The 25,133-nt window shown below is 42.5% G+C and overlaps 2 protein-coding genes and 1 non-coding gene across 3 annotated transcripts in view; 2 read left to right on the forward strand and 1 right to left on the reverse strand.

The window, feature by feature from the left end:
- LOC128972451 (transmembrane 9 superfamily member 2-like) overlaps positions 1–9,774 on the reverse strand; it is a 37,394-nt gene extending 27,620 nt beyond the window's left edge. The window contains exons 1-6 of the mRNA XM_054388435.1: positions 9,591–9,774; positions 9,046–9,113; positions 7,660–7,753; positions 5,606–5,733; positions 5,263–5,392; positions 2,953–3,080 (exon numbers count right to left, since the gene is read on the reverse strand). Coding sequence (XP_054244410.1) covers positions 2,953–3,080; positions 5,263–5,392; positions 5,606–5,733; positions 7,660–7,753; positions 9,046–9,113; positions 9,591–9,707 — 665 coding nt within the window. The 5' untranslated portion in view covers positions 9,708–9,774. The remainder of the gene's footprint in view (positions 1–2,952; positions 3,081–5,262; positions 5,393–5,605; positions 5,734–7,659; positions 7,754–9,045; positions 9,114–9,590) is intronic.
- Positions 9,775–14,509: 4,735 nt separating this feature from the next.
- On the forward strand, positions 14,510–24,780 carry RBMX (RNA binding motif protein X-linked). Its single transcript, XM_054388424.1, has 9 exons — positions 14,510–14,544; positions 15,889–16,015; positions 16,215–16,321; positions 21,687–21,858; positions 22,934–23,050; positions 23,397–23,511; positions 23,619–23,744; positions 23,822–23,925; positions 24,421–24,780. The coding sequence occupies exons 2-9, from the start codon at positions 15,907–15,909 to the stop codon at positions 24,726–24,728; spliced, it is 1,158 nt and encodes a 385-aa protein (XP_054244399.1). The 5' UTR covers positions 14,510–14,544; positions 15,889–15,906; the 3' UTR covers positions 24,729–24,780.
- LOC128972783 (small nucleolar RNA SNORD61) lies at positions 16,069–16,141 on the forward strand. Its single transcript, XR_008489280.1, has one exon. It is a non-coding gene; the product is annotated as a small nucleolar RNA SNORD61 (small nucleolar RNA).
- Positions 24,781–25,133: the final 353 nt, after the last annotated feature.

The raw sequence follows: 25,133 nt of genomic DNA on the forward strand, positions 1-25,133 counted from the left end.
CTTTTTTTGTGTTTGTCTGCCAACAAAGATCAAAAGTCTTAAAATATATTTTTATTAAGACTTATGTTTGTAGCTAAAGATATCAGAAAAATAAAATAATGCATAGAACGAGGTATCATTATTCAAAACTTCTCTAAGAGCCTTGAAGCCATACCAGAACTGAATGCTAGTTCTCACATGCAGCAGAAGAAAACACTCCTCAGAAAATATCCTAGGGATTTGGATCTTGGACGCTATCCTGCATTCAGTTAATACCTCTTCACATTTCTAGGCATTTGAGAGCATTATAGGCAAAGCTGTTTGCTAAGCATGTGGGAGACAAGAACTGCAGACTTACAAAGGTCATTAGATGTGGTTTTCCCCTACCCACTCTTCTGCCATGATCAGAATGAAGTCCTGGTCCTAAGCTAAAATTCTTTGATTATCCAGGCTGTGAAGTCCAGAGATTTTTACCTGGTAAGATAGTAATTTTTAACACAAAATATCCCTTTTCTGCCACTATACCTCCCAGTCACATTTTAATCAGACTGCATTACTGGTGATGGACTTAACCTCACAGTGTGCTTGTCAATAAGGAAGGTAGAGAATTTCTTAGCAATCTCTCACAGGTTCTCAGCCTCTCTCAAGTTTCACAGGGAAAAAGTGTTTATTTTATTTTGAGGAATTTGGGAGTGACTTTAAAAATTATTGTTATTACTATTATTTATTTTACACCAGGGCAACAGAAATGACTGTGGGAACCCTTCTATTTTCCACTCCTATACAAGTGGTCTAATTTCACCTCTTGTCAGTCTCACATCTTCTGAAAGCCCAGAACAACATTTTACATCTGAAGTTCAAATATGCAAACCCTTCTCTGCAGTGCATTAGCTATACTGCTGCTACAAAAGCACAAAGAACCCTTAAGATTTGCTTGAATTGACTCCTGTGAACCTTCTCTGACACTGGAAAAATAGCTTCTCTCTCACCCCCTCTTGGGCAAGATTCACCCAATTTAGATAAACAATTCTACCTTGTGTGTTGTTATATGACAAAACCCAAAACAAACCATAAGATAAACCTTCATGAAAGACCTATAGTGCTCCAACCACTGATACGCCCCATCAAGACAGCTTCAAGGTTGAAGCAAAGCACCAAGCAAAACATCAAGCCAGAGAATGACAAAATTGAGGTTATGTGCAACCTAACTGTGCCCTCTTGTGGTCTGCACCACTAGAGGACAAATTGCTCATACGAAAAACGAAGAAGGTTGGTAAAATCTTATTGCCACCATCTCAGAGCAAACGTAAAGGAAAGGAATGAATTTGCATAGCAACTATAATTCACTGAAAACATACTATGCCATTGCAACAGAAAAAAAACCAAGTCATGTACCACATGCCTGTGTGACTTGAAAACTGTGGTAGCATAATTTAAGAACACAATCTCTGTAGAAAAGAGGAATGAGTTTAGCTATAAAAAGTAACCTACTTTGAAATTTTCTAAGTGGACTGCAGCTTTCAAATATAGGTAAGTTTGAATCGAGCATGAACAAACTGAGAAAGTGATCACTTAGGTCTTTTTATATTGCATCTCCTTTCTGGTCAGCACAGAAACAAAGAAAATACTTAAGAAAATAAATTAATCTTAGGAAATTATCCATTGTTTCTGCTGTTCTGAATGCCAATATTAACTTGATGTTTCACCTACACCTCAGCATCTGAAGCAACAGAGGTCACCTGTAACAAACACTGTACATTTGGGAGGCAGTGCAGCAATGGTTAGATGACATGGGAAACTGTCACTTGGTAAAAGGACGTTTCTCAGTGTGTGTGTCGGTGTGAGCTGAAATTCCCCCCCCCCACCGACAATAACCAGGCTAGCTCAGTCTGGAAGCAAATGAAGGCTGTATTTACAAGCAAAGTCTAAAATCTACAATGAAATGCAATGAATATGTACAAATATACAAAATTCACAACATTCACAAATATATACAATCAACAGAAAAAGCACAACCAATCTCCCTTTGCTTCCCCCCAAGGGGACCCTCCCAAAGGGGCCTCTCTCTCCCAGGAGCTTCCCCCCCAGGCCCCCCTGGACAGAGAAGCAGAGTTAGTTAAGCAGAAAGTTGTTAACTTAGCTGCCAAGGTCAGTGTGTTATCTTCAGCGAGAAGAGAAGAAGAAACAGCAGCCAGACAGCCCAGCAACTGCCCCCACTGCAGAACGCAGAATGTGCAGAGTGCCCACTTTGTTTTGGGTAATAGTTCTTAAACATTTCTATCTATCCAATGGAAGTGTTTAGAACAATCAGTATTTTGCTTTCTTACACCCAATAGTGACTTATTTACATTCTTTCACTTTCTCTGTTCTGAACTTTGCAAGGAAAAATCAAAAAGACAGTTTCAAACCATCACAGTGTGCCTGCAAATATTTAGAAGAAAGTAATGTGCACCCAGATGGTATCAATAAAAACAAGAGAAAGCTATTACTGTTTGTGTCAGGTTCTAAGAGTCTGCATAGGCAGCATTTCTACCAGGAGGGACTTCAGGGAATGTTTTAAAAGCAAAGTTAAATGACATTAACAATTGTGGAACTGCTTTTTGTCAATACAGTTCCAGCCATGAACCACAGAATGCCAGGGGCTGGAAGGGACCTTTGGAGATATCTAGGCCAAGCCCGCTGCTAAAGCAGGATCACGTAGATCAGGTTGCCCAGGATCATGTCCAGGCAGGTTTGGAGTATCTCCAGAGGAGGAGACTCCACAACCTCTCTGGGCAGCCTGCTCCAGTGCTCCAGCAAGTTAAGAAGTATTCCTTCATGTTCAGAGATATAACTGATGAACTACTAAGCCAAAAGCTTATCAGAATAATCAATCAGTTCCTCAGAACTTACTGACACCAAATATCATTTCTAAGTTTGCAATACTGTTAGGACTCCCTAATGCTACAACTTGCTTCTTTAATGCACAATTACCTTTGAGGTCTCAGTCTTGCCATCACCAGTCTTGCACCAGGCCAGTTTTCATCCTTCCCACTATGGTACATGATTGTTATGTCAACGTGGTTGAAGAGGTAGAAAGTATTCTTCTTGTTAAACTCTGACTACAAAATATCATCAAGAGATTAAGAACTCCTCTAACAGGAGAGGGCGCAGCAGTCAAGAACTTTGAAACAGACTATGGTCTAGTGAAGGAGCAAGAAAGAAGGGCAAATACTTCAACATTCATTAAATATACCTGCATAAAATATTTATGTCTTTTCTTACAAATTAAATTATATTATAGAACTATAATCCCACATAATAAAGTATCACATCTGTTTTTCTAGGAAAATTTAAATGTATTTGACACCATTCTTCTTCTCTTGTCTACCAAAAGCTGCCAAAAAAAGTTCCAAGATGTGTTTGTTCAAGGTAGAAGTAATTTAGTCACCACTTCTTCCAGCCAACACCAGCCTTCCTCATAGACAAGCCAGCTACAAAGCTTACAATTTTTTTTAATAAAAAAAAAAAAAAAAACTACTTCTCACCTTCAGTAGCATTCTGCCTTGTCAACCCTAACCTTTCAGGATTTGGAAATTACAAAAAAAAAAAATATATAAAGTTCAGATGGTAAGAGTCAAATAAATTGACTTGGACTTTCTTTTCTCTCCAACGCTGTCATTGTTTGAAAACCTTTGATTTGAATTAAGGGACCAGAATGGCAGATTGCCAGATGAGTTTCCAAGTTAAAAAAAACATCCTTTATTTATTGTCTACTAGCTATTTTCCAACTGCCATACAACTTCCATCCCTTGCCCACACCCAGCAAAATCTGAAAGTGTTCTTGCACTGAATTTATCTTCTTTCACTATGATCAAGATGCCCACCAGGAAGAAGACTACAATCACACCTTTGTCATACTATAATCCCATCTTTGGGTACTTGTTTCCTCCATTTCCAAAGTGGCAGGTAAGGTGACAATGCAGCTCACCAGCTGCATAAGCAGGAGGATGAACTGTGGCTGTGTCACTGCATGGTAGCAACCCCTCTCCTAACCTCATTTTTAGAGAGATAATTATGTCTGCTGGAATAGATATTTGGGTAGACTGTTAACAGGATGACATTCCCCAACTCAGCCCAGAGATTAGAGTCATATCCATGGTGCCACATTCTTATTTGCCTACATAATAATGATCCCTCCACTATGCCATGTACCAGAATTCAGAGACTAAAATACACTGAGTATCAGACAGCTCCACAGGCAGAGCACCCACAAGTTGCACAGCACAAGCTCCCTAAGCACTCGCTAGGAAACTCAAATTGTTGACATTTATGCATGAAAGCCTCCCTGGAAGAAAAACCCAACCTCTTCATTCAGACCACTGACTTCAGTTACAACAGTTTTGTGTGTACCAGATACCTTCCAACACAAGACACGCCAGAATCAATTTAACATAAAAACAAGCCCATATCCAAAGTAATAAAAGTTGAGCATTTAACTGGAACAGGTTATTCACAGACCATTTCCAATAGTCTAGAGTGCAACCAAGTTGGAAAGTGACTGTAGACAGAGTAAACTGAAGGTGCATGATAAAGCATCACTTCCAGAAGCATGAGAGCCACACTGCATGCAAGCAGGGAGTCCTGTGGCAGAGCAGTCATAGCAGAGAGCTCTCCCCTCACTGAGAGGAGTGTGGTGCTTCACTCCAGGAGAGATAAAACTCCATCACTGTACTACTAGTTCACTGTGGAACTCCCAGGACGACTGGCACATTTCAAACTGTTGCCAGTATCATTCTTTCCCTGTCGTATCTGTGTTTGTTATCTTACAGCCATCTGGGAAAAACTCTGACACATTTAACTTGTAAACTGTGCTAGACATAACTTTTGCAACTAGAACACATCACTCACTTCCAGGTCTTTGCTAGAAAGCTTCAATCTGAACTTGAATTGACAGCAGGTCTTGCATGCAGATAGGACACAGAGAAAGAATGAACAGGTACAAGGATGGATACACATGAAATTTCAGAACAAAAATCAATTTTCAAGGCTTTTGGACAATATAGCTGTTCTATAGCTTTATCTGTATTGGCCAAAAGATCTATATAAACATTTTTTGTTGACAATCCTATCAGTGAGACACTGTATGCAGCAACAGTGTTGTTGTTGATCAATGCCAATACTCTGACCATTAACCATGTTTACAGAGGTGTCTGTTCTTTCTCAGCAAACAAAAGCTTAAAAATAAAACTGAAAATGAAATTACATCTGCTATGCTGACAAAAAAAGAGTTCCACCACTTACATTTATAACACAAGCATCTTTAACTCTACCATCTGGAGTAACAAAACATCCTATTGGAAATCCTGGATTACAGTATTTTTGTCCATCTTCCACATCATAGCACCAGGTTACAGGCATGTTATCAATAATCCTAGGCAGAAATCAAAGAACACGTCCTCAGAAAAGGATGCACCTGATTTCATGTTGACATTTAACATTCGTCTGATGCACAGAGTATTCAGCAGTGCCCACAAGATGCACGGTAGAGGACAACTATCACACAGAAAGAGGAAAGCAACATAGATAATGTAAAAAAGCAGCAAAAACACCCACCCAACAACATCAAGAGCATATCTCAGCTTACCAGTGATGCTGATAATTCAGCTGCATCCCTTTCTTTAAAAAAGCCAGTTTGGTTTTATCAGCACTGTTTGCTGGGTCATAGGATCTTGTACAAACCTTCTTGCATGTTTCTTGCTTTTTAAAAGTGAACTGTTAGAAAACAACACAGAAAGGGTCATTTTAGTTTTGCTTCCAAAAGAAACATTTCAGTCATTTAGAGTCTTTTCATTTTTTTCAGGTGAAGTTGATTCTCTTGAGATACTTCACTTCCTTGCTATAAAAGTTTCCAAAGCCAGAATTTCTCACCCAACAGCTTAAACCTAAATGCCAAGAATTAGAATATCCAGCACCAGTAATCCCCATTCACATTACTAAAAAATCTCAATAGCCCAGAAAAACTACCTTCAGATAAAACATCAGGGCTAAAATTGCAAAATTAGTAAAAAAAGGTACTGATTTTTCATTTTACCAGTTTATTTTGGTAATTTTGTCATCTGCTAAACCAAACATTTAACTACACCCCTTTTGATTGTTTCATGTTAATTTTAGCCACGTTTCCCCACAATGAGTAAGTTACTAGGTAAAGCTGCAAAAAATGCAACAACTTGCACAGGAGCTAAGCTTCAAGTGCAGACCACAACCTAACACGTGCTCACATTTGCCTGTCCAACTTGTATTCTAAGCCAGTTAGGATTTACCTGTTAGCTAACAAACAGAATTTTCAGTCATGTTTTCAAACAGCATCAATGCTAAAGTGCTAAGCAGTAACAGCATTTTCTAATTACTGTAGTATGCAACCATTCAAAGAAGTAATTGTTGTAATACTTAATCTATTCAGTGGATATCCAGCCCAAATGACCCATCACACTACATATTTAAAAGCTTCTTGTGGCCAGCAGTAGTAAGACTTAAAATTACATTAGCTCAGAGAGTCAAAGAAAAAGACATTTCTAGGAGCACGTTACACAAGGGAGAAGGCATCACCTCCTTAACAGCCCTAGGTCCCTAATGACTGCGCAGCAGCAGACTCAGAAACTCTGCTGCCTCTTTTTCTCACAGGGATTTGGATTAGAGCTAGCAGCTCTTCACACAAAAAACATAGCCCAGTTTTCAGTTTCACCAGCAAATCCCAGTCTGGAAACTGCCCTTGAACAGTACACAGCTTTTAAGCATTAAGAGCCAGCGTTTGATCTTTACTGCTATTAAATTTTCCCAAGTTGATTATACAGCTTTTCAGATATGCTGCATTTGTTCAGTACTAAAGCAGGGCATGGGGCAGAAAAATATTACATACCTAATCTACTAAAATACTTCCATGCATTTATTTTACCAAAGACTTCAAGTGAAATGCATCAACAATGAAAAATTTGGGTTTAGGCAGCAGATGTTAGGCATGTACAAACAGGGAAGAGCTGGAACTGAGCCCCAACTTGATTTCCCTTCCTCCCCTCTAGAAGTTGCCTAATAGCACCAACCAAGAAATGAAACAGTTCCTTAAAAGACAGTTTACAACCCCCAATATTACAAAAAAAACCAACAAACTAATTTCAGATAGAATCATAGAACGGTTTGCATTGGAAAGGACCTCCAAAGGTCATCTAGTCCAGCCCCACTGCACTGAGCAGGAACATCCTCCACTAGATCATATTGCCCACAGCCCTATCGAGCTTGACCTTGAGTATCTCCAGTTATGGGCCTCAGCTACCTCCCAGGGCAACCTGTTCCAGTGCTCCACCAACCTCGTGATACAGAATTTGTTCCTAACATCCAATCTAAATCTACTGACACTCAGCTGTTCAAGAACTGCTTAAGACAGAGTTTCTGGACATCTCTATCACAGAGGAACAGGCAAGAAGACTGATTACTGGCTCAGCTTCCTAACTTTAATTAGCCACCCTAAAGATGCCTTTGGCACCCCAAAGGGATTTTGGTTTTATTACACAAACACTATAAAGCTTATATGAAAAATAAATAAATTACACAACCATCAACTTTCCAGCTGTGTCTATGGATTACAGCCACCAAAGTAACAGCTATCAAATTGAAACTGGGTCAACTTCAAAGGAAAAAAATAACCTTATATGGAGATGATGCTATTCTCTCCCCAAACAGCACTTGTCCAAGATTTTCTGATGGTCTTTTCTCTTCAGTATCTTGACAGAAGTCAAAACTGGAAAAACATGGGGAAAATATCAGTTCTGATTTTTAATTGACACAACTGTAAATATCAGCCTAAGACAATTTCTTATGTCTATAATATGGCAGCTTTCATACTTCCTTTGGCCAGCTACCATTAATAAAAATGTGAGCACTTTTGCAAATACAATACAGAAACATTTCTATTTTGATATCAGTTTTAAGCAAAATAACCATAGCTGAAGTATCTTTAACAAAATGAATGGTGATTAGCACAAGGATCTTTTTCAAATGGCAATGGAAACAAGCAATAGAATGTTTCTTATTAGGAAAAAAAGAGATTATGCTACGGATTAACCATTTCTCTTGCCAAAGTTACAGAAAAACAACTACAGTCCTTTTTTAAAAGTCATAGAATCTAACATGAAACATGTTCCAAAGAAAGGAAGTGCTTTTAATATTAATGTGCCACACTGCCAAATGCCATTCACTAATTCTTTTCAACTACATGGAGTTTGAAACAGCTGAATAGGAGAAAGAGAACGTAACCATTCTGGATTTTTTTGTTATGTAAAACTTGGTTAGTAGTAAATTATGTTAAAAATATTAACAATCACTTATCTTAGGTGAAAGAGCACCTCTTCTTGGTAAGTGTTTCTATATTTATTGACTTCTATAAAATTTAATGTAAATAAAGACAGTGAGGGCTTTCCAAGCTAGTCTGTTGGTTTGCTGCAGAGGATAAGATGTCTTCTACTGGCAGTTTCTTTTCTCTATGCCCAACAGCAAGACCGCAAATCATACTGTGTATAATTGCTTTGTAGGCTTATAGATATCTGCAAAAGCAGGTAATAGTTTTCACAGATAATCCAAATTAAAAAAGCAAAACAAAAAATGACAACCAAGAACTAGGTACAGAGCTTGGTGATAAAAAGGAAAACTAACAATGACTCTTCTTCCAATCTATTTTAGTTGCCAGAAATAAGGAACACAAATCTTCTGACTTCTTAGATTTGCCAAGCAGGAAGAACTTTCAAAGATATCAAAAAGCCAACACTAAATCTATTATTCAGCTCGAAAAAATGCACTCATTAGAAATCCAGCAGCCTTGTTTTTACAAGAGCAGAGGAGGGTCAGGAGGCACAGGTGTGGCCTCCATTCTTTCCACCCTCTTGTACTCCATTGCTGCCGCTGAGTACTGGGTCTACTCTTCCACCTCTACTGCTCCCAAGAAAGACGTGCACTGTATCAGGAGTTGCATCACTGCATTGATAACAGCAATAAGGATTTCCAAACGCTTCTGGGAGCCTGCTGCCATGTACTTACGCATCATACTCGTATGGCAGAACCGATTCAACCGAGTCCAGTCTGTTCACGAAGAGCTCGATTAGCGACTGAAACACAGAAAAGGCAAGAGAAAAAGAAATTAAACTGGAGGCCTGCAGAAACAAACGAAACGCATCGCTAGCTGGCTAGAGGTGTACAAGTTTCAGAGCTCGCTATCCCACAGTGGAGTTACCACAGACTTGTGACAGGCCCCGACCGCCGCCGCGGCGCTGGGCCACGCCACGGCCGCTTTCCCTCAGCCGCTCCGCATCCACGGGAGGCTGCGGCAAGGAACGAAGCACCAGCGAAAGGTTCTCCGACGCTAATTGGAAAGTTGAGCAGGAGAAAGGGAGGTTTGGTGGCTGCCTCCCGAAGCAAAGGATGCCGCCTGAGGGAGAACGCCCGGGGCCCGCATGCAGTGGGGCGGGGGATATTCGGCGGTCCCGTCCCCTCCGCCCGCTCCCATCGCCGCGGAAACCCCAAGCGGGACAAACCCTAGCGAAGGGAGGACTGCCCGTGTTGGGCCCTCCCGTAAGGGCTCTCACCTTGCAGCCCTCGCTTTCCTCGCCTTCCTCACAGAAGCTGACAGGCGCCAAGCCGGGCAGATAGAAGGCAGCGCAGAGAGGTGCCACCAGCAGAAGTCCGGCCGCCAGCAGCCTCATCTTCCAGCTTCAAGGGACGAAGGCACCATCAGCCGAAGCTACAGCCCCAGCTCCCCCAACCAGCGCCTTGCAGAGGCGGCCTCAGCTGAGGCGAAGGCCGGTAACGGCGGCGTCACGATCGCGTTGGGGCCGCGGCGCCTGCGTAGTGAGGAGGCGAGGTCCTGGGCGCCATCTTGAGGCAGGGCAGTGTGAGGCACGGCGGCTGCCGTTGACTCCGGTCGCTTGGGCGGGCTGCCGCCTCCCTCTCGGTGTGGAGGAGGTTCCCTTCTTTGGGTTTCCGTTTTTGCTTTGTACGCTCACCTCCGACCTTTCCCTCAAAGTCCTCCTGGGCAACCTGGTCCAGGGCTTCACCACCCTCCCAGTAAAGAGCATCTTCCTAATACCCAGTCTAAATCTATCCCATTTTAAAACCATTGCCCCTCATCCTATCACTACGCTACCAGCTCAGAAATTTGAGGTGGAAATTCAAGATGTTATATTGCAACCATTATCTGCAATCCTGCAGTTTTTAATAACTACATTTTTGATGCCTGGTTCAGCAGCTTGTGATGCTTGCAGCCAACATCAGTGGGATGTGCACTAGCTCATGACGTCCCATGGCTCCTTGCTACAATGCAGCCACAGTGGTGCCACAAACGTGATGCCAAGCTCCAGGCTCACTCATTCAGGTGGCAATGGCAGGAGCAGCGCTCAGGGACAGCTGCAAAACCTGTCTAAGAAGCAGATTAAGTACCAGTGATGGCTGCAAGCCAGGCTCTGTGCTACAAATACTCAGTGTAATACTGGCAAGACAAATAGTGCTGTCTAAGACATTGTGCTAAAGGCATGGCTGTCGATATCAGGCAGATGTCACCTCCATCTTCCTCTTTGTATTTCCCACCTAGGCATGCTGTTGCCACTCTGGTTTCCAACCTGTGGCAGTACGTTTTTATTACCCCTGCAAAACCTCCACGTCATGCAGTTTTACTCAACTCATAAATCAGTGCCCTTACAGTAGGACAGCACCAGGCAAAAGGAGAAAGAATAGAGAGGGCATAATAATTGCTTATCTTGTGTCTTTGCAACTGAACCTGAAAATTTGAGTCTTTTCAGACAGGCCCAGCTATGCTTTTGGCACCTGTGATCCACTGTGTGTTACTAAACTGACAGGGGCCACAAATGGAGCTCAAACAGGCGATTTAGGAGAAGCACTTAGGTAGTTCAAGTTTAGCAATGGTTAACAGGGTCAGTGCCAGAAACAATTACTTTGTGCTGCTCCCATCCATGCTAGCCTGAGTTTTACAGAAGAAAAATGCTGAATTTATAGAAATACCTATCAACTGACAGGCTGCCTAGAAAATTCCTCTTTGTCACAGAAGTATTAAACTCATTTTTCTGTTATTAGTTTTTGACTATATATCTAAGAGGGAATTACATTCCCCTTTTGATTCATTCATTCATTCAATGAGTCTTATGTGATCAGATTATTTCTGTATTTGTAAGTCCTTATCCCTCAGCTCTCCTGAACCCTTTATCCAGTTTAAACCCAAAGTATAATGAACTTGGTAAAAGGCCAGTATGTTTGATAAAAATACACAGCATGGTACATGGTACAGGGAGATCCAAAGTACTGTCCTCTCTGGGAACAGCAGTGTAAATTCAACTACACTGTTAAAACAGCAGAGGATTCATTCAAGCATTTTAGGTGAATGCTACCATAAAGAATCATAAAATATTACCCTCAGGGAATGTTGTTCATCTCCCCCATCTAGTGGGCTCACGTTTATGATTATTAATGAAAGGGCATGAAGGAATCAGTTTATATGTGGGGGGAGTGCTCTCTACTTTTAAAAATGTAGAGAACATTTCCTATGCTGTGATAATGCAAGGGCAAGTGTATCTATGCTAGTTAGATAACAACAGTCTTCTGTGTAAAAGGTTGGTAGAGTTTTGGGGTTTCTCTTTGCCCAGTGAGCCAATCTAAGTCTGTTTCCTGTTCTGTAGGGGCCAGATCTCTTATTACTATCTTAATTTCCTATCAGATAATTCAAAGTTGTCTGATTATTTGTAAAATAAACTGTCACAGCTCTTCACTTTTGAACTTCCTACTGAATGCTCCCTGCAGATTTCTTTGGTTTTTCTACAAAACTGAAGGAATTGATTTAGGGACCACAACCCCAGACACTGTCTTACTGATAGAAGGAGATGCTTTAACCCTGATGGGCGGCAAACCCTGGGAACAGAGCACAGCTAGAAGGAAAACACAGACAGGTCGGCTCCCTAGAGGCCACTGTGACCTAAGGGAGTTATGCAGGGACCTGATAACAAGAACAAAGCAAAACTTAGGACAGAATTATGGAATCCCTTTATCTCTTGCCTGACATGTGCTTAAGCCTTCTGAAAAATATATGCGTTCATGTGATACTTTCTCTCTGTAGCCAATCATGAATTTACAACTGTAGTATGGACATACTAATGACCAATTACAAGCTGCCTTCTGATATTATGTTAACCTATATAAAGAAAAAGCTTTGTACAATAAATCAACACTTGGCTTGCACCAGGCCTCGTCCCGTCTCTCACATCACAGCACAAAACAAAACCAGAAACAAACAAGGAATAAAAAAGGAAAGGAGAGGGAAGCAAAATTATATAGCCTCTAATCCTCCAGGAACATGAATCTTCAGCAACTGTGTTGTTACCACGTGCTGTGCCCTCCCACTTTGTTACCCAAGGTCATCTTTCCCTTTTCCCATGCACAGTAACAGCACCCAGAAGCTCTCAGCATCCATGGTGGCAAGGTGACCATCTTTAAGTACATACTACAGTCTTGAGACGTGTTTGAGAGCTACCTTCTTTTGTATTCTCAACAGATCTACAAGGTAGTCAGAAGCAATGTTGTCTTCTGCCTTCTCTTAACACAAAGAACAGCTAAATATCAGAGAAATTTGAAAAACTGAAGATGGCTTCTGATGTTCTTTTATCAGCATATGACAAATATGGAGCTCTATGACTGTAACTGGGCAGTACCTGTGGCACCTCTCAGAATAAAGCTCTGTTGAATATCACAAGGGAAAACAGAAGTCACAGAGCTGAGCAGTGCTCATCCTGTGTATTAAGTAAGTGGATGAAGCAGTATTCTGGTGGACCACCTTATTCTTCACTTATGATTTACAACACAGACTAGGAAACTACACCACTATTTCTGGTTGCTCCAGACTCACCCATTCCCCCATACCCTCCATGCCACTGGTACAAACAGCAGTGTGGGAAGGAGTCAGAAGGGCAGTAGGTACAAGGTGGGAAATGCAGCATTTTTTTCCTTTTAGCTCCCAGCAGGTTTGTAGTAGAGCCCTGATAGCTCTAGGGCCTTCTGATGAAGGTATGTCATGGTGTCTGTAAGGAAAGAGATTGGTAAATACAAGCAAGAGCTTAAATTGGTACTAGGGACCACTGCCTGCTGTACAGCATGGATACCCTTGAAAAGCCCTCGGAAAAATCATCTGACCTGACACAGCTGACGCAGGGCAGAACAGGAATATGGAATGGCTCTGGAGACCAGCTCCTCAGACCTGAGAGGCATCCCTCAGCATCACAGATCCCCAGGAATGTGCAGGCACTGGCCACTGGCATCCTATTACTCAAACCTGGGGGATTTGCTTGAGGTTCTAAGTCCTTTGGTTAACCCTAGTGGGGCTTCAATGTGGGAACCAAGTGTATTAAATAATTTACCCATGATACAGCTTGGCACTGCTCCCTCATTGCACGAGGGAGAGTATGGAATCCTAAAACACTCAAGGAACCTGCAACTCCTTAGCTTTTGCTTCTTGTAGAAATTAAGGGTCCTTCTTCAAGGAGAAGGAATAGGTGTTACCTACAGGTCCTGGCTGCCAGTTTTCAGTGACCAAGTTCACAGAAATTTTAGAAAAGGTAACAGAGACAGCCTTGCAGAATAGCCATCCCATTTAAAAATCACATATACAACTTCCCCTTTGTTTTTGTCACTTCGTTTTCAAGGTTAACAGAAAGATCGATTTTGGGCTTTAAGTTAAAGGCCCGAGTGGTGATTAGAGCGGGTAACTCTAGAATAGGTCTTGCTGACTGACTAAATCTGGTTTAGATAATCCACAAACTCAAATTATGGACATTTAAGCTTGTTTTTGTATGCATAGACTTAGCCAGTAGAAGAAAATTGAACTGAACAACTCAACTGTGGGTATAAATAAAAAAAATGGACTTAGTTGAACCAGTGTAAAACTTTGTCTAATCAACAACACATTTAATTTTAAGCTACTCTTATTTCAGCTCGCTCCAAGTCTCCGAGGATGAAGTATTGACGCGCACACGTATAATTTACCTAAAAATACCTTTCGGACCGTTTTATCTGAACAGTGTTAACCTCCCGCACAGACGGAGACACAAACTCGACCCTGTTCTGAGGGCTGCTTCCAAAGCCCTGACTTCTCCCGCTTAGAAGCGGGCCGAGGCGCTGGCAGCGCAGGAGCCGACAAAGAGGGGAGCGCTGCCCGCGTCCCAGCCGGCAAGATCGAGCCGCGCTCGCATCTTATCGCTGTCCATGCCCTCCAGGTCGGTGCACACCCCATCGCCGGGCAGGACAGGGTACTCCGCGGCGCGCAGCCCTCCCACCTGCGGAAGGGACGAACCGCCTATCCCCTCCGCCACGACTCCGCGCCAGCCCCAGGGGACCCCGGCGCCGCGGTGGGCTGTAGCCTCCCCCTGCCGGGCTCGCCGTCGCTTGCATCCGGGGCTCCAGCCGGCCAGTGACGTCGGCGGTATAAAGGGCGGTAGCGCCTTTGTTCGCCCTCGATTGCGCAGTTGCAGTGCGGGCTGAGCGGAGGTGAGTGGTGCTGGGCGAGTGCAGGGGCCCCCGGGGCTCTGGGAAGGGGGAACATCGGGGCCCTGCATGGGTGGGAGAGGGCTGCGGGCGGTGGCGGCGAGGCGAGAGGCCCGGCCTGTGGGCGAGGGAGCTGTGTTCCGCACGCCTGCCGCTGCAGGCCCCAGGCGAGGCGCGGCGGAGCCAGGCCTGCCTCCCGGTGCGACTTGGCCCTGTGTGAAGTGGAGGGAGCAGTGTGGCTGTGGCGAGGCGAGCGCGGGGGTCCCAACCGCGTGGAGCGCGGTAGCCGCCATTTTAGGTGCGGGGTTTCTCCTAGAGGTCCTGGCGGGTGGGCCGCCGCATCCCCGAGGGGGTCGAAAGGAGGGCAGCGGCCGCGCCTGGAGGCCCGTGCGGAGACCTCAGAACGGGGTTGAGGTGCATGGTCGGGTTGTAGCTGAGGCGGCCGTTTGGCGCCGGAGGGAGAGAAGAGCGCCTGCCAAAGGTGGCCGCCATTTTGTGGAGGTGTCTGGAGACCGCGGAGGGTCTGACGCCCCCTCATCTCCGCTTTCCTCTTTCCTTGGCCTTCACGGAGTTGAAAGGAGTCGGCTATCAGCACACCGCGGTCGCCTAGGGGGTACTAGGCCCTCGCCGTTCCAAGTCTTCCCGGGTGCCACATTGTCCTTGTTCTCCCTGTGTGCTGGGGGAAGCCTCGCACGGCCTCTGCACGCTCTTGCGGGCTTCCCGCCACTGGGCCGGCGGCATGCGGGTAACGTTTGTCCGCTGGCGCCAGGCGCTGTGCCAGACACTTGGAGGTTTTGCTTTGTCTTTTGTGTCCTCCCGTCTTGCCTTAGCTGTGGCCCTGCAATGAGGTGTATGTTCAGGTGGACGCTTTGTGTAGGCCAGGACTTTGGTGTAGGTTAACTCAAACAGCGATCTTAGTTCGGAATATTGGCCCAATCCTACTTCACATTTGTGGTTTTAATACTACTTTTGACGTGTTGGGTAGTTTCTTGAAACATCTATGGCAGGATTTGGAGGGAGTGCTAGCATTACCGTTGAGGACGAAAGATGAACCCTGACAGACTTTTCAGTATTGCTTGATCTTAAGAATTCTCATCAGTGCTTTGTCCTGCTTTTAAAACTTAACCTGCTAAAAATTGTAGAATTTGAAGAAGTAACTGAAGACGGTTCCTAGTTGCTTCAGTCAAAGAAAATAAAGCTCTTCACACCTCAGATTTTCTTGAGTAAGATGTTAAAGAACTTTGCTTGTCCTTCTGAGAGAAGAAGTAATTTGTATTCTATAAGGTGGTATGGCAGTCATTGTTGCAGTCTGATCTGTTGTTAACAACAACCTTATGCTTTTAATAGGCCATTTGCAGAGTCAAAATGGTTGAAGCAGACCGTCCTGGGAAGCTCTTCATTGGAGGCCTGAACACAGAAACAAATGAAAAAGCCCTTGAGGCTGTATTTGGCAAATATGGACGCATTGTGGAAGGTAAAAAGAAATACCTTTCTACTTTAAGATACTAAAAAATATGCACCAACAGGGCTGTGATGACTTTTTTGGCATTGATCCTCTGACATGATAGTGCTTTCATGTCCTCTAAGAAGTTCTGAGCCTAAAAGGTGAAATAAAGGTTAAATGTTACTGCCTAATTACAGGAAAGGGTAACCTGGCTTTTTTTCCTCTCCAGTCCTTCTGATGAAAGATCGTGAAACCAACAAGTCCAGAGGATTTGCCTTTGTCACGTTTGAGAGTCCAGCAGATGCAAAAGATGCTGCCAGAGACATGAATGGAAAGGTAGGAATTGAAGACAAAATATGTGCTGCTGTTGCTAATGATCAGCAGTATTGATCGTTTGTGTAAGTTAACCAGTGTGATTAAAACTGGAAAGAGAATGGGTTAGAAAGTCCTGGAGACCAATCACAATTTAATGTGGCAAAATTTCTTCATGAAGCTGGAATCGCTTTCTCCTGATAATGGATCAGACAGTAGAAAGTGAAGTCTGGCTGTGAATCGGTTGCACTCCCCATTTTTGTTTACAGTTGGTGATGGAGGGCTTCTTACTAGTCAGCTCTTCATTCTTGCATGTCTCCTGTGATGTTTTTGTTTTATCATACTTGAATGCCGGACTGTGGAAGTGGCACTTGAGGGAAGTAACTTACCTGAAAACTATTAATGGTTCCCTTAATATGGGTTTAATGTGACTTCCCTACTGTACTGGAGTGTTGATGAGCTTATCTGGTAATCTGTAGACAACCTCCTATATATATGTTAGTTGCATTATGAATCTACTTGGTATGTATAAGGAGCATCTTTCTAGTTAATGTGAAAGGGTTTTGCTTTTAGCAAGCAGTTGAATTTGCTTGTTTATACCCTATCATGCAATGGTAGGAGTTAAAGAGCAAGTAATTTAATGCATATGTGATGTTTTGAAAAGGAAGAGCTTAGGAGTTTGGAGCAAAACGTTGTGAGAAACGGCAGGATAGTTTAGCAGATACCTTAGGCTATTGTGACTTGTGTGTTCTGGCATGTCTTAGAAAAGCTAGATGCAAGTTTACAACTCCATGGTTAACAGCTGCTTATCTTTGTAGAGGTGCTATCTTTTCAGGCAGTGGGAGCAGTTGTTGTGCTTCACTCAGATTTCAGACTCTGGTCTTTTGTGCATAATTTGAGTGCTTGTGTGAAGGTCATGCTGCGTTGGCCTTCGGAGCAGTCTGAGATGTTACTCATGTAAAGTGAAGAAGTCCCTTCTGACAGGAATATTTAATTAACTTAGGATTGTGGTAGGTGTTAGTGTAAGGCATTAAAATGAAAGAAATGTCAGTCCTTGCAGTCAGTAAGTAAAATGTAAATATTTGCACTTTGGGATAAGTAAAGGAGCTTGTGGTAGTATTTACAGTGAACACAGTCAAACTTCCTTGGCTTGTTACAGCAGGCTTTCTGCTGTGTACTTAGGTTCTGGGAGCTTCAGGACACCCTTGTGATAATAGTGTTACTTTCTTTGGAGACTTGCTTCCTTTTTAAACAAGTTAATAGCTTTTGTCAGGGCAGAGAGTGACAAGTTAGTGTCCTTTCTGTACCAGGCTAAACATCCCTAAAGGAATTCCTTCTATTTCATTTCTCCATTGGATAGTTTCCTACACTCCTGAAGACTCTTTTACTGCTGGTTTTAAACACATTTCCTCTGGAGCAGTTACACTGAAACCTAACAATGAATTGTCAGACTGAAAGGAGTGCAGTCACAAATCCTGAACTGTTGTGGAGTGTAGCTTTCAAATGAAAATCCTTCTGAAAGTAATCACCAGCTGTTCTGAATTTTGAATATTGTGGCATGTGTTAAGTCACATTGAAAGCATTTGGGAAAGTAATGCTTAGTAAAGTAGCTAAATGAGAATGGATGTTTGTGGGTGAGGTAATGTCTACATCTTCTGGAATGCACCATCTGTAGCACTGTCAAGAAATGCTAAACAGTATGACCCTTGTGGATCATCATTTTTCTAGTTTCCCTTCAACACTACCTTCGTCTGCTTTGAAATGTGAGCAGCAAATAGTATATGAAAAGAACATCCTCACTTGAAATTGGGTCTAGAGTGACCTTTTTGACATAAAACTTTGGCTGTTGCTCTGTGTAGTTCCAGTCCTGTATTGGTCTAGCCATGATCTGACCATGGATATGAAAGATGTGGAAGAAGTTCATGAGGTAGTCTCTTGTCTTCATCTTCAGAAAGCTTTCTGGACAATATCTCAGAGACTCTGCATTCTAGATCTGAGGAGGAAGCCATGTCTGAGGCAGACTGTGGGAAGAGATCATGGTAATCTGTTTGGAGCTTTTCTGTCCATTTGCAGATGATGGATTTAAGTCCTCAGGAGAATTTCAGGCAATTAAACAGCAGCAGAAACGCTCTGCCAGCAGTAGTTGGAGCAGACTGAAAGGAGTTAGCTGGTCTATCCAGCCAGGGTGAAGAGCTCTGCATCACCAGTGTGTTGCTGCTCCTGTCACTCCAGAGCAATTCAGAGTTACAGCCAGTAGAAGAAGCTAACAGATTTGTTAGGAGCGAATTTCTATTTGATATTTGGCTCTGCAGATGTTCGTGAAAGTGTATCTGGTGTTTTGTTCATTTCTGGGTATGGGGAATGAAGGGGGTTAATAGTTCATTCTAAAATGGAACAAGCATAGACTAGTCTAAGCTTGCTTGTTGAAGATTAGTTTCAATCCTGCAGAAAGAGGTCAGGAGATAATGATTTTGAAGTGGAGGTGGAGTTTTCCACTTAAATTATTTTCTCTGTGGAATTGGATCAAGGCTAGCATGTCTGAGCAGCACAGAAGAAATGTTACAGAAGTAATTCATCACAGCAAATTCCTGGCCTTTAAGAAACACCTTTTTACATGGTGGTCAAGTCTACATCCTGATGTCATGAAGTGCCCACGCTTACTTGGACACAAGTGTGAACACCCTAAGTTTGTAATGGTCATTTTCTGCAGTAGGCTGTTCTCATGAGCTACAACTTAATGTTTTTTAAGTCCTGAGGACAAAATGGATAATTAAAGAGGATACTGACTTCAGAGGGAAACATCCAGGACAAGCCAAAGATTTAATTCCAGTGTAGAATTGCCAAGCCAGCTGGACTGTGTTAAGAGGCTGGAAGCAAATCCTACAATCCAGTCTAAACTATACTCAGCTCTGCAGAAGGTTGTCTTCCTCTAAGCAGAAAGTGTTTCCGGTTTTTCTGGTGAAGAAGTGATGAAAGCCCTAGAAGCTCAGCCTGATAAGAAATTATCTTCAGTCCTTGAATGCATTTGGCAAAAGGAAGCCCCCTTGATGTGGCATCAAAGAACAGAAAAATGGTGGAGTTACTGCAGCATCAACAATAAAATGATCCATTGGAGAGGAAAGCCGTATGTGGTGTTAGGCTACAGTTTCCTGCAACTTCCTGTAACAGTTTCTTGGGAATACGTCTGCCCCACTTTGAAAACTTCCCAAATTTTGTCCATCTTTTTCTGTTGGGAGTGTGGAACAGTTTGCAGGACAATTCTGGAATTGTGTTTTGTTACAGTTCCTGTCTCACTTCACAAAGCTGTAGAGATTGTTCATTCTACAAACAAGGTTTTATGATTGCCAATCTATTATACTTAAATGACTTGTATCTTGAATTACTTTCTTGCTTTTTAGCACCAAGGTGACTTAACTTTTATGGTGCCCATATCATAACTAAAATGCTACTGTGACACTCCAAGTTTATAAGCACCAATTAATGAGTGTTCATGTTGATAGCTGGTCTTTTGGCTTCAAGGAAAAAAAAAACTTTCCTTACTCTGAGATGGCTTGTGTGAGTTTTATCTGCTCTTTGAAATGAGACCTTTCTTAAGTCAAGAACCTATAAAATCCCCTCTGCTTTGAAATAGGATAAACTTTAACAAAGTGTCTTCTAACTTAAAAAATAACCTTCCTGCATCTAATGCAAAGCCTTTTGGACCTTAGGCGTAGTTTTCTAAGGCTGCTTGCATAAAGCAGTTTCAAAAGATATATCTTTTGCCTAGGTAAGAGGCAGAAGGAAATGGGAGAAATTATAAGCAAAATTGCCTTCTTTATTATATGAAGGACTTGGACCTAGCATCCAGGTTTTCAGAACCCATGCTAGCAGAAGGGGATGGTGTTTGATTTTGAAACTTGAAACAAACTCTTACCTGCTGTGAGGTTGAGGACAGCAGAGGTCATGATGGTAAAGCTGAGGGCTGAGGCTTCAAGCCCAGTGTTCCTGTTGGGAGAAGGATGTCTGAGACAGATAATGATGGTGGCAAAATAATATGATCCAAACTGACATTCCAGTGATGAGAAATACTAATGCTTGCTCCTGGAATGTTTCAGCTTACCATGCCAAAAGGCTTTTTGAGGAACCTAACACAAGCAAAAGTTTTCACTGAGTCAAAGCCAAGACCAACATGATTTTGCTAGCACAGTTTTTTTTCCTCACAATGGATCAAGTTGGACCTGTGTGTATACATGGAGGTTTTAAAAACAATAGTTGCTACTACATAGGGTGGCATAATACATGTGCTACTCAAGTGGATGATTTCAGAGAGGGCTAGAGTTCAGTGGAGAAGCATTCATACCTCAGTAGGGAGCTCAGCTGTTCAGAATAAGACGTTTTCAGCAGTCATATTACTGCAGCAATGAACTGCAGTAACACTCCCTGCCTGTATAATCCATTAGTTGTCATAGCAGAGTGAAATATTTGACTGCTAAAAAAGGCAAATAAACCATGTTTGCCAGGATAGATGTGCAGTAACCTAACTTCAGCAGAGTGTGTGATCTTAGCTCTGCTATAATTACCAAGTGTGTGGTGTTTGAAAGATTATACAGAAATTTGATTAACTCACATGAGTTAGTCAATGTTTTGCCACCTGTTCATGTTTGAGGTTATAATAGGTGGCTGCAGAGTTGCTGTTACTTCAGGTCTGAATTCTAGAAAAAGCTTCCACTTTACCCCCCCCCACCCCAACAAAAAAACCCACACCCCACAAAACCCCCCAAACAAAACAAAAAAAAAACCCCAAACCACAAAGTACCTTCACTCTGGAACAGCAAATAGAGTAACTTTCGAAAGCCCAGCACGAAACGGTAGAAAAGAGGGGTGAATTATACTGTCTGCTTTGTAGATGCTGAAATTACTTCTAAATACTTCTGTGATCATCGTATTATCAGGACATCAAGAAAATGTACTAAACGGCCTCCCCATTGCCAGAAATCCCAACTGAAGTTAAGATACCTTCAGCTTAATCCTGTGTAACTACTGGTGCAGTCCTAGTTTGGTACAAAAGTCCCTGGCAATTGCAAATGAATTGGAGATCATAAATCATGTTTCATTTACAGAATAAATGACATGGGGCTGCCGTAATCATTGGACCCTTGTGTTTCACTCAAAGTGCTTTCTGATGCTGCTCTATTTTTTTTCTCCCCCATCAATACCACAAGAATGAAGTGCTGTAGAAATTAGGGCCAACGTGCTGCTGAGTACATGGGGACTAATGCTGAAGACTGAAATCATTTCTAGAATTGCTCTAACTTTATAAAATGGAAGCCCCATAATAGTGAAGCAAGAGGGGCTTAATTTAAGAAATACAAACATGACTGAGCAGTAAGTAAAGCAGCTTCTTCTTTAGTCATTAGATGGGAAAGCAATTAAAGTGGAACAAGCAACCAAGCCATCCTTTGAAAGTGGTGGTAGGCGTGGGCCGCCACCCCCTCCACGAAGCAGAGGTCCTCCCAGGGGCCTTAGAGGTGGAAGAGGCGGAAGTGGCGCGAGAGGACCACCTTCAAGAGGGAGTCACTTGGGTATGTATTCACCTCTCATTATATACTTGGACAACATACAAGACAATCCCATTGGAAGATGACAATAATACTACTGGAAAAAAAAAAGTCAAACTCCTGAATAGTGCACTCCTTGTTCTTTATTAAAATGGTGAAATATGATCTCAGCAGGTTAGTCAAATTTTTGATTAGGAAAGTACACCTTAAGAAAAAAGCTTTCAAATAACGAAGATTCCCTTCTACAACTAACACTCCACTTGACTTTTGGCTATGAAAGAAAAGCAAAACTCCTGCCCTGCACATGAGAAAGGAAGCTTTCCGCTATTCAAGTTGGAAAAGTGATTCTCTTCCACCAGGGAAAGGGAACTGCCTTGCATTCTTGCTAGTAAGAGGTCTAAAAGTCTAGGAATGATTCTTGTAGATGACAGTGAGAGTTAAGGAAGCTAAGCCTTGTTTGTTTTAAAATAGTACTGTGGTGGTGAAGCTTTCTAAAGGGGAAGGATAGTACCTTAGTTGATACTGGATGTTCCTTAATATACAGCTATTTATTCAGATGCTGTTCAATATCAAAAGAAAACTGTCACTTTGCAGAAAGAGCAAGCAGCATCTGAGGTGTAAAAGTAATGCAGAAAAAGCTCAGGAAATACTGAAAACTCCTGCCTTGAAGAGTCTGTGTAGTAGGTACTGCAGACTCTGTAATGTCTGTGCCCTCTCTATGTAAGATCTTCTCTAGTACATCTTCCCAGGTGGCTCTTGTCTTCTGAGAACAGAAACTTTGTGAGCATTTAAACTATGCCTGATTACAGATAGTAGCTGTCTTTCTCCCTTGTGTCACATCCTGTGGCTTTTGGATAAGTTCTAGAAGACAGTTTTTGACAGGAATTCAGGCTGTGGGAAATTAATTTGAGTACTCAATTCTGCCAGTAGCATCTAGTAGTGGCCAAAGCACCAGAGAAGACTTCAAGATCTGATTTTAGAGGTTCACTGTTGATTGCATAGTGGTAATAACAGCACCTAGGTTATTGCAGTTCAGGCTTTAGGGGCATACAGGTGAGTATCTCAGAAATAACAAGTTGGTTTATGGCTTATCCTCTAGGGTCTTCTCGAGGGCCACTTCCCATGAAGAGAGGTCCACCTCCACGAAGTGGAGGCCCTCCACCTAAAAGATCTGCCCCTTCAGGACCAGTGCGTAGCAGTAGTATGGGAGGAAGAGGTAAGGACTTTGGAATGATCTTGTTACTTAGCTGTAGCACCTTAGTCTTTCTTCAGGAGCCGTTGCAAAGCACTGATTGTAACTGAAATCTGCTGTGGAATAGTGTTTTGGTTTTTTTGTTTTGTTTTTTTAAACTCTGTTCTCTTCATACCAATACCATTTTGTAGCTGTATGGAACGTTTTGGTGTGATATCACGAGTGTTCCTTCTACAGCTGCTCTAAAAACATACAAGCTTGTAGATACAGGCTACAGAAATACTTCTAAGTAGCTTTAAACAGTTTGCTGATACCTGCCTGTGTGGATAAATGCTAATTAAGTTTAAAACTTGGAACTGTTTCTCTGAAGCTCCTGTGTCGCGTGGAAGAGACAGTTATGGTGGTCCTCCACGCAGAGAACCGATGCCGTCGCGGAGAGATGTCTACATGTCTCCAAGAGATGATGGCTATAGCACTAAAGATGGGTAAATACTTCTGCTAGTTTTACTGTTTTTGTTGGTCAGAGAAGGGTTTTGATCTCTGGTATTCTGGCATGTGACACATAACTATTCTCAATTCTTGTTCTTCGTAGTTACTCAAGCAGAGATTACCCCAGCTCCAGGGATACACGGGACTATGCACCACCCCCACGAGACTATGCGTATCGTGACTATGGTCATTCAAGTTCACGTGATGAATACCCCTCGAGGGGATACAGGTACCTACTGTTGGATTTTTTCTCCCTGTCATTTTGTTTTTGCTGCGGCTTCACTGATTGGTACTAAGTCTTAGTAGTCTTTCCTCCTATAGTGATCGTGATGGATACGGTGGTGGACGTGACAGAGACTACTCAGATCATCCAAGTGGAGGCTCCTACAGAGATTCCTATGACAGTTACGGTAAGAATCCATTTTGAGGATCATGTAGTAATTGGTACAGGTGTCACAAAACTGACTTTACTAGGTTGCTCATGTTTTAGGGGGAAGTGGTGTACTTTTTTCCCCCTACAGTGCAAGTGCAATTGGTTATCATTTGATCATCTTGTTAAATAAGCTATAAGCTAAAGAAGCAAAGTCTACAGTTCAGGATTGCAACTCTCTGGAAAATATGGCTGAGTTTCTTCTCTAAAATAACAAGCTGTTCTGGAATACCCAGTAAAGAGCCTGCCTGAATAAACACCGTCTTCATACCTTCAGAGTCTTTAAATCCACTCACTGCCTGATATGCAATCCCCACTTTAAATACCATTAATGTGACAGATTATATTAAGAACACCTCAGTATATACAAAAGAGTAGCAGTAACCATTTAAATACAACAATTCTGTAAATTCAGATTGAAATTGTTATATATAACTTATGGTGTTGCCATATTACCTGACCATTGACCCTGCAGGTAACTCACGTAGTGCTCCACCTGCACGAGGGCCCCCTCCATCTTATGGTGGAAGCAGTCGATATGACGATTACGGCAGCACACGAGATGGATATGGAAGCCGAGAAAGTTACTCAAGCAGCAGAAGTGATGTCTACTCAAGTGGCCGTGATCGTGTTGGAAGACAAGACAGGGGTCTTCCCCCATCCATGGAAAGAGGCTATCCACCTCCTCGGGATTCTTACAGTAGTTCAAGCCGCGGAGCACCCAGAGGTGGTGGCCGTGGTGGAAGCAGATCCGATAGAGGTGGAGGCAGAAGCAGATACTAAAAACACTCTTAAACTTTTGGACCAAGACAGATTACTTCTCAAAACAAAACAAAAACAAACCCTGAAAAGTGGAAGTTGTTCTGTTCTATCTTTACTACCCGAGGACTACTAAAAGGAAAAGTTGTTTTTACCTTTTTTTATTGTTGCCTGTTAAGTTTTCCCCTCCATGACTCTTATGCTCTTGTGAGGACAAGTTAAACCAATGTTAGTTTCATTTCAAAATTGTTAACATTTCTTTTTGAAAAGCAGATGTTAAATGTATAAAAGTTGAGCTGTGTACTAGTGTTGTAACTTTCAAAGTAAAGTTTCCCTGAAATGCCACACTTCCCATCTGATTTTCCTCATGAATGGGACAAGCAGTTTTTAAGATCTTCCTACACAACACCCAGCCCTCTTAACAATGGA

Source organism: Indicator indicator, chromosome 17 (genome assembly GCF_027791375.1).
Source record: "Indicator indicator isolate 239-I01 chromosome 17, UM_Iind_1.1, whole genome shotgun sequence".
In the NCBI taxonomy this organism is placed as follows: Eukaryota; Metazoa; Chordata; class Aves; order Piciformes; family Indicatoridae; genus Indicator; species Indicator indicator.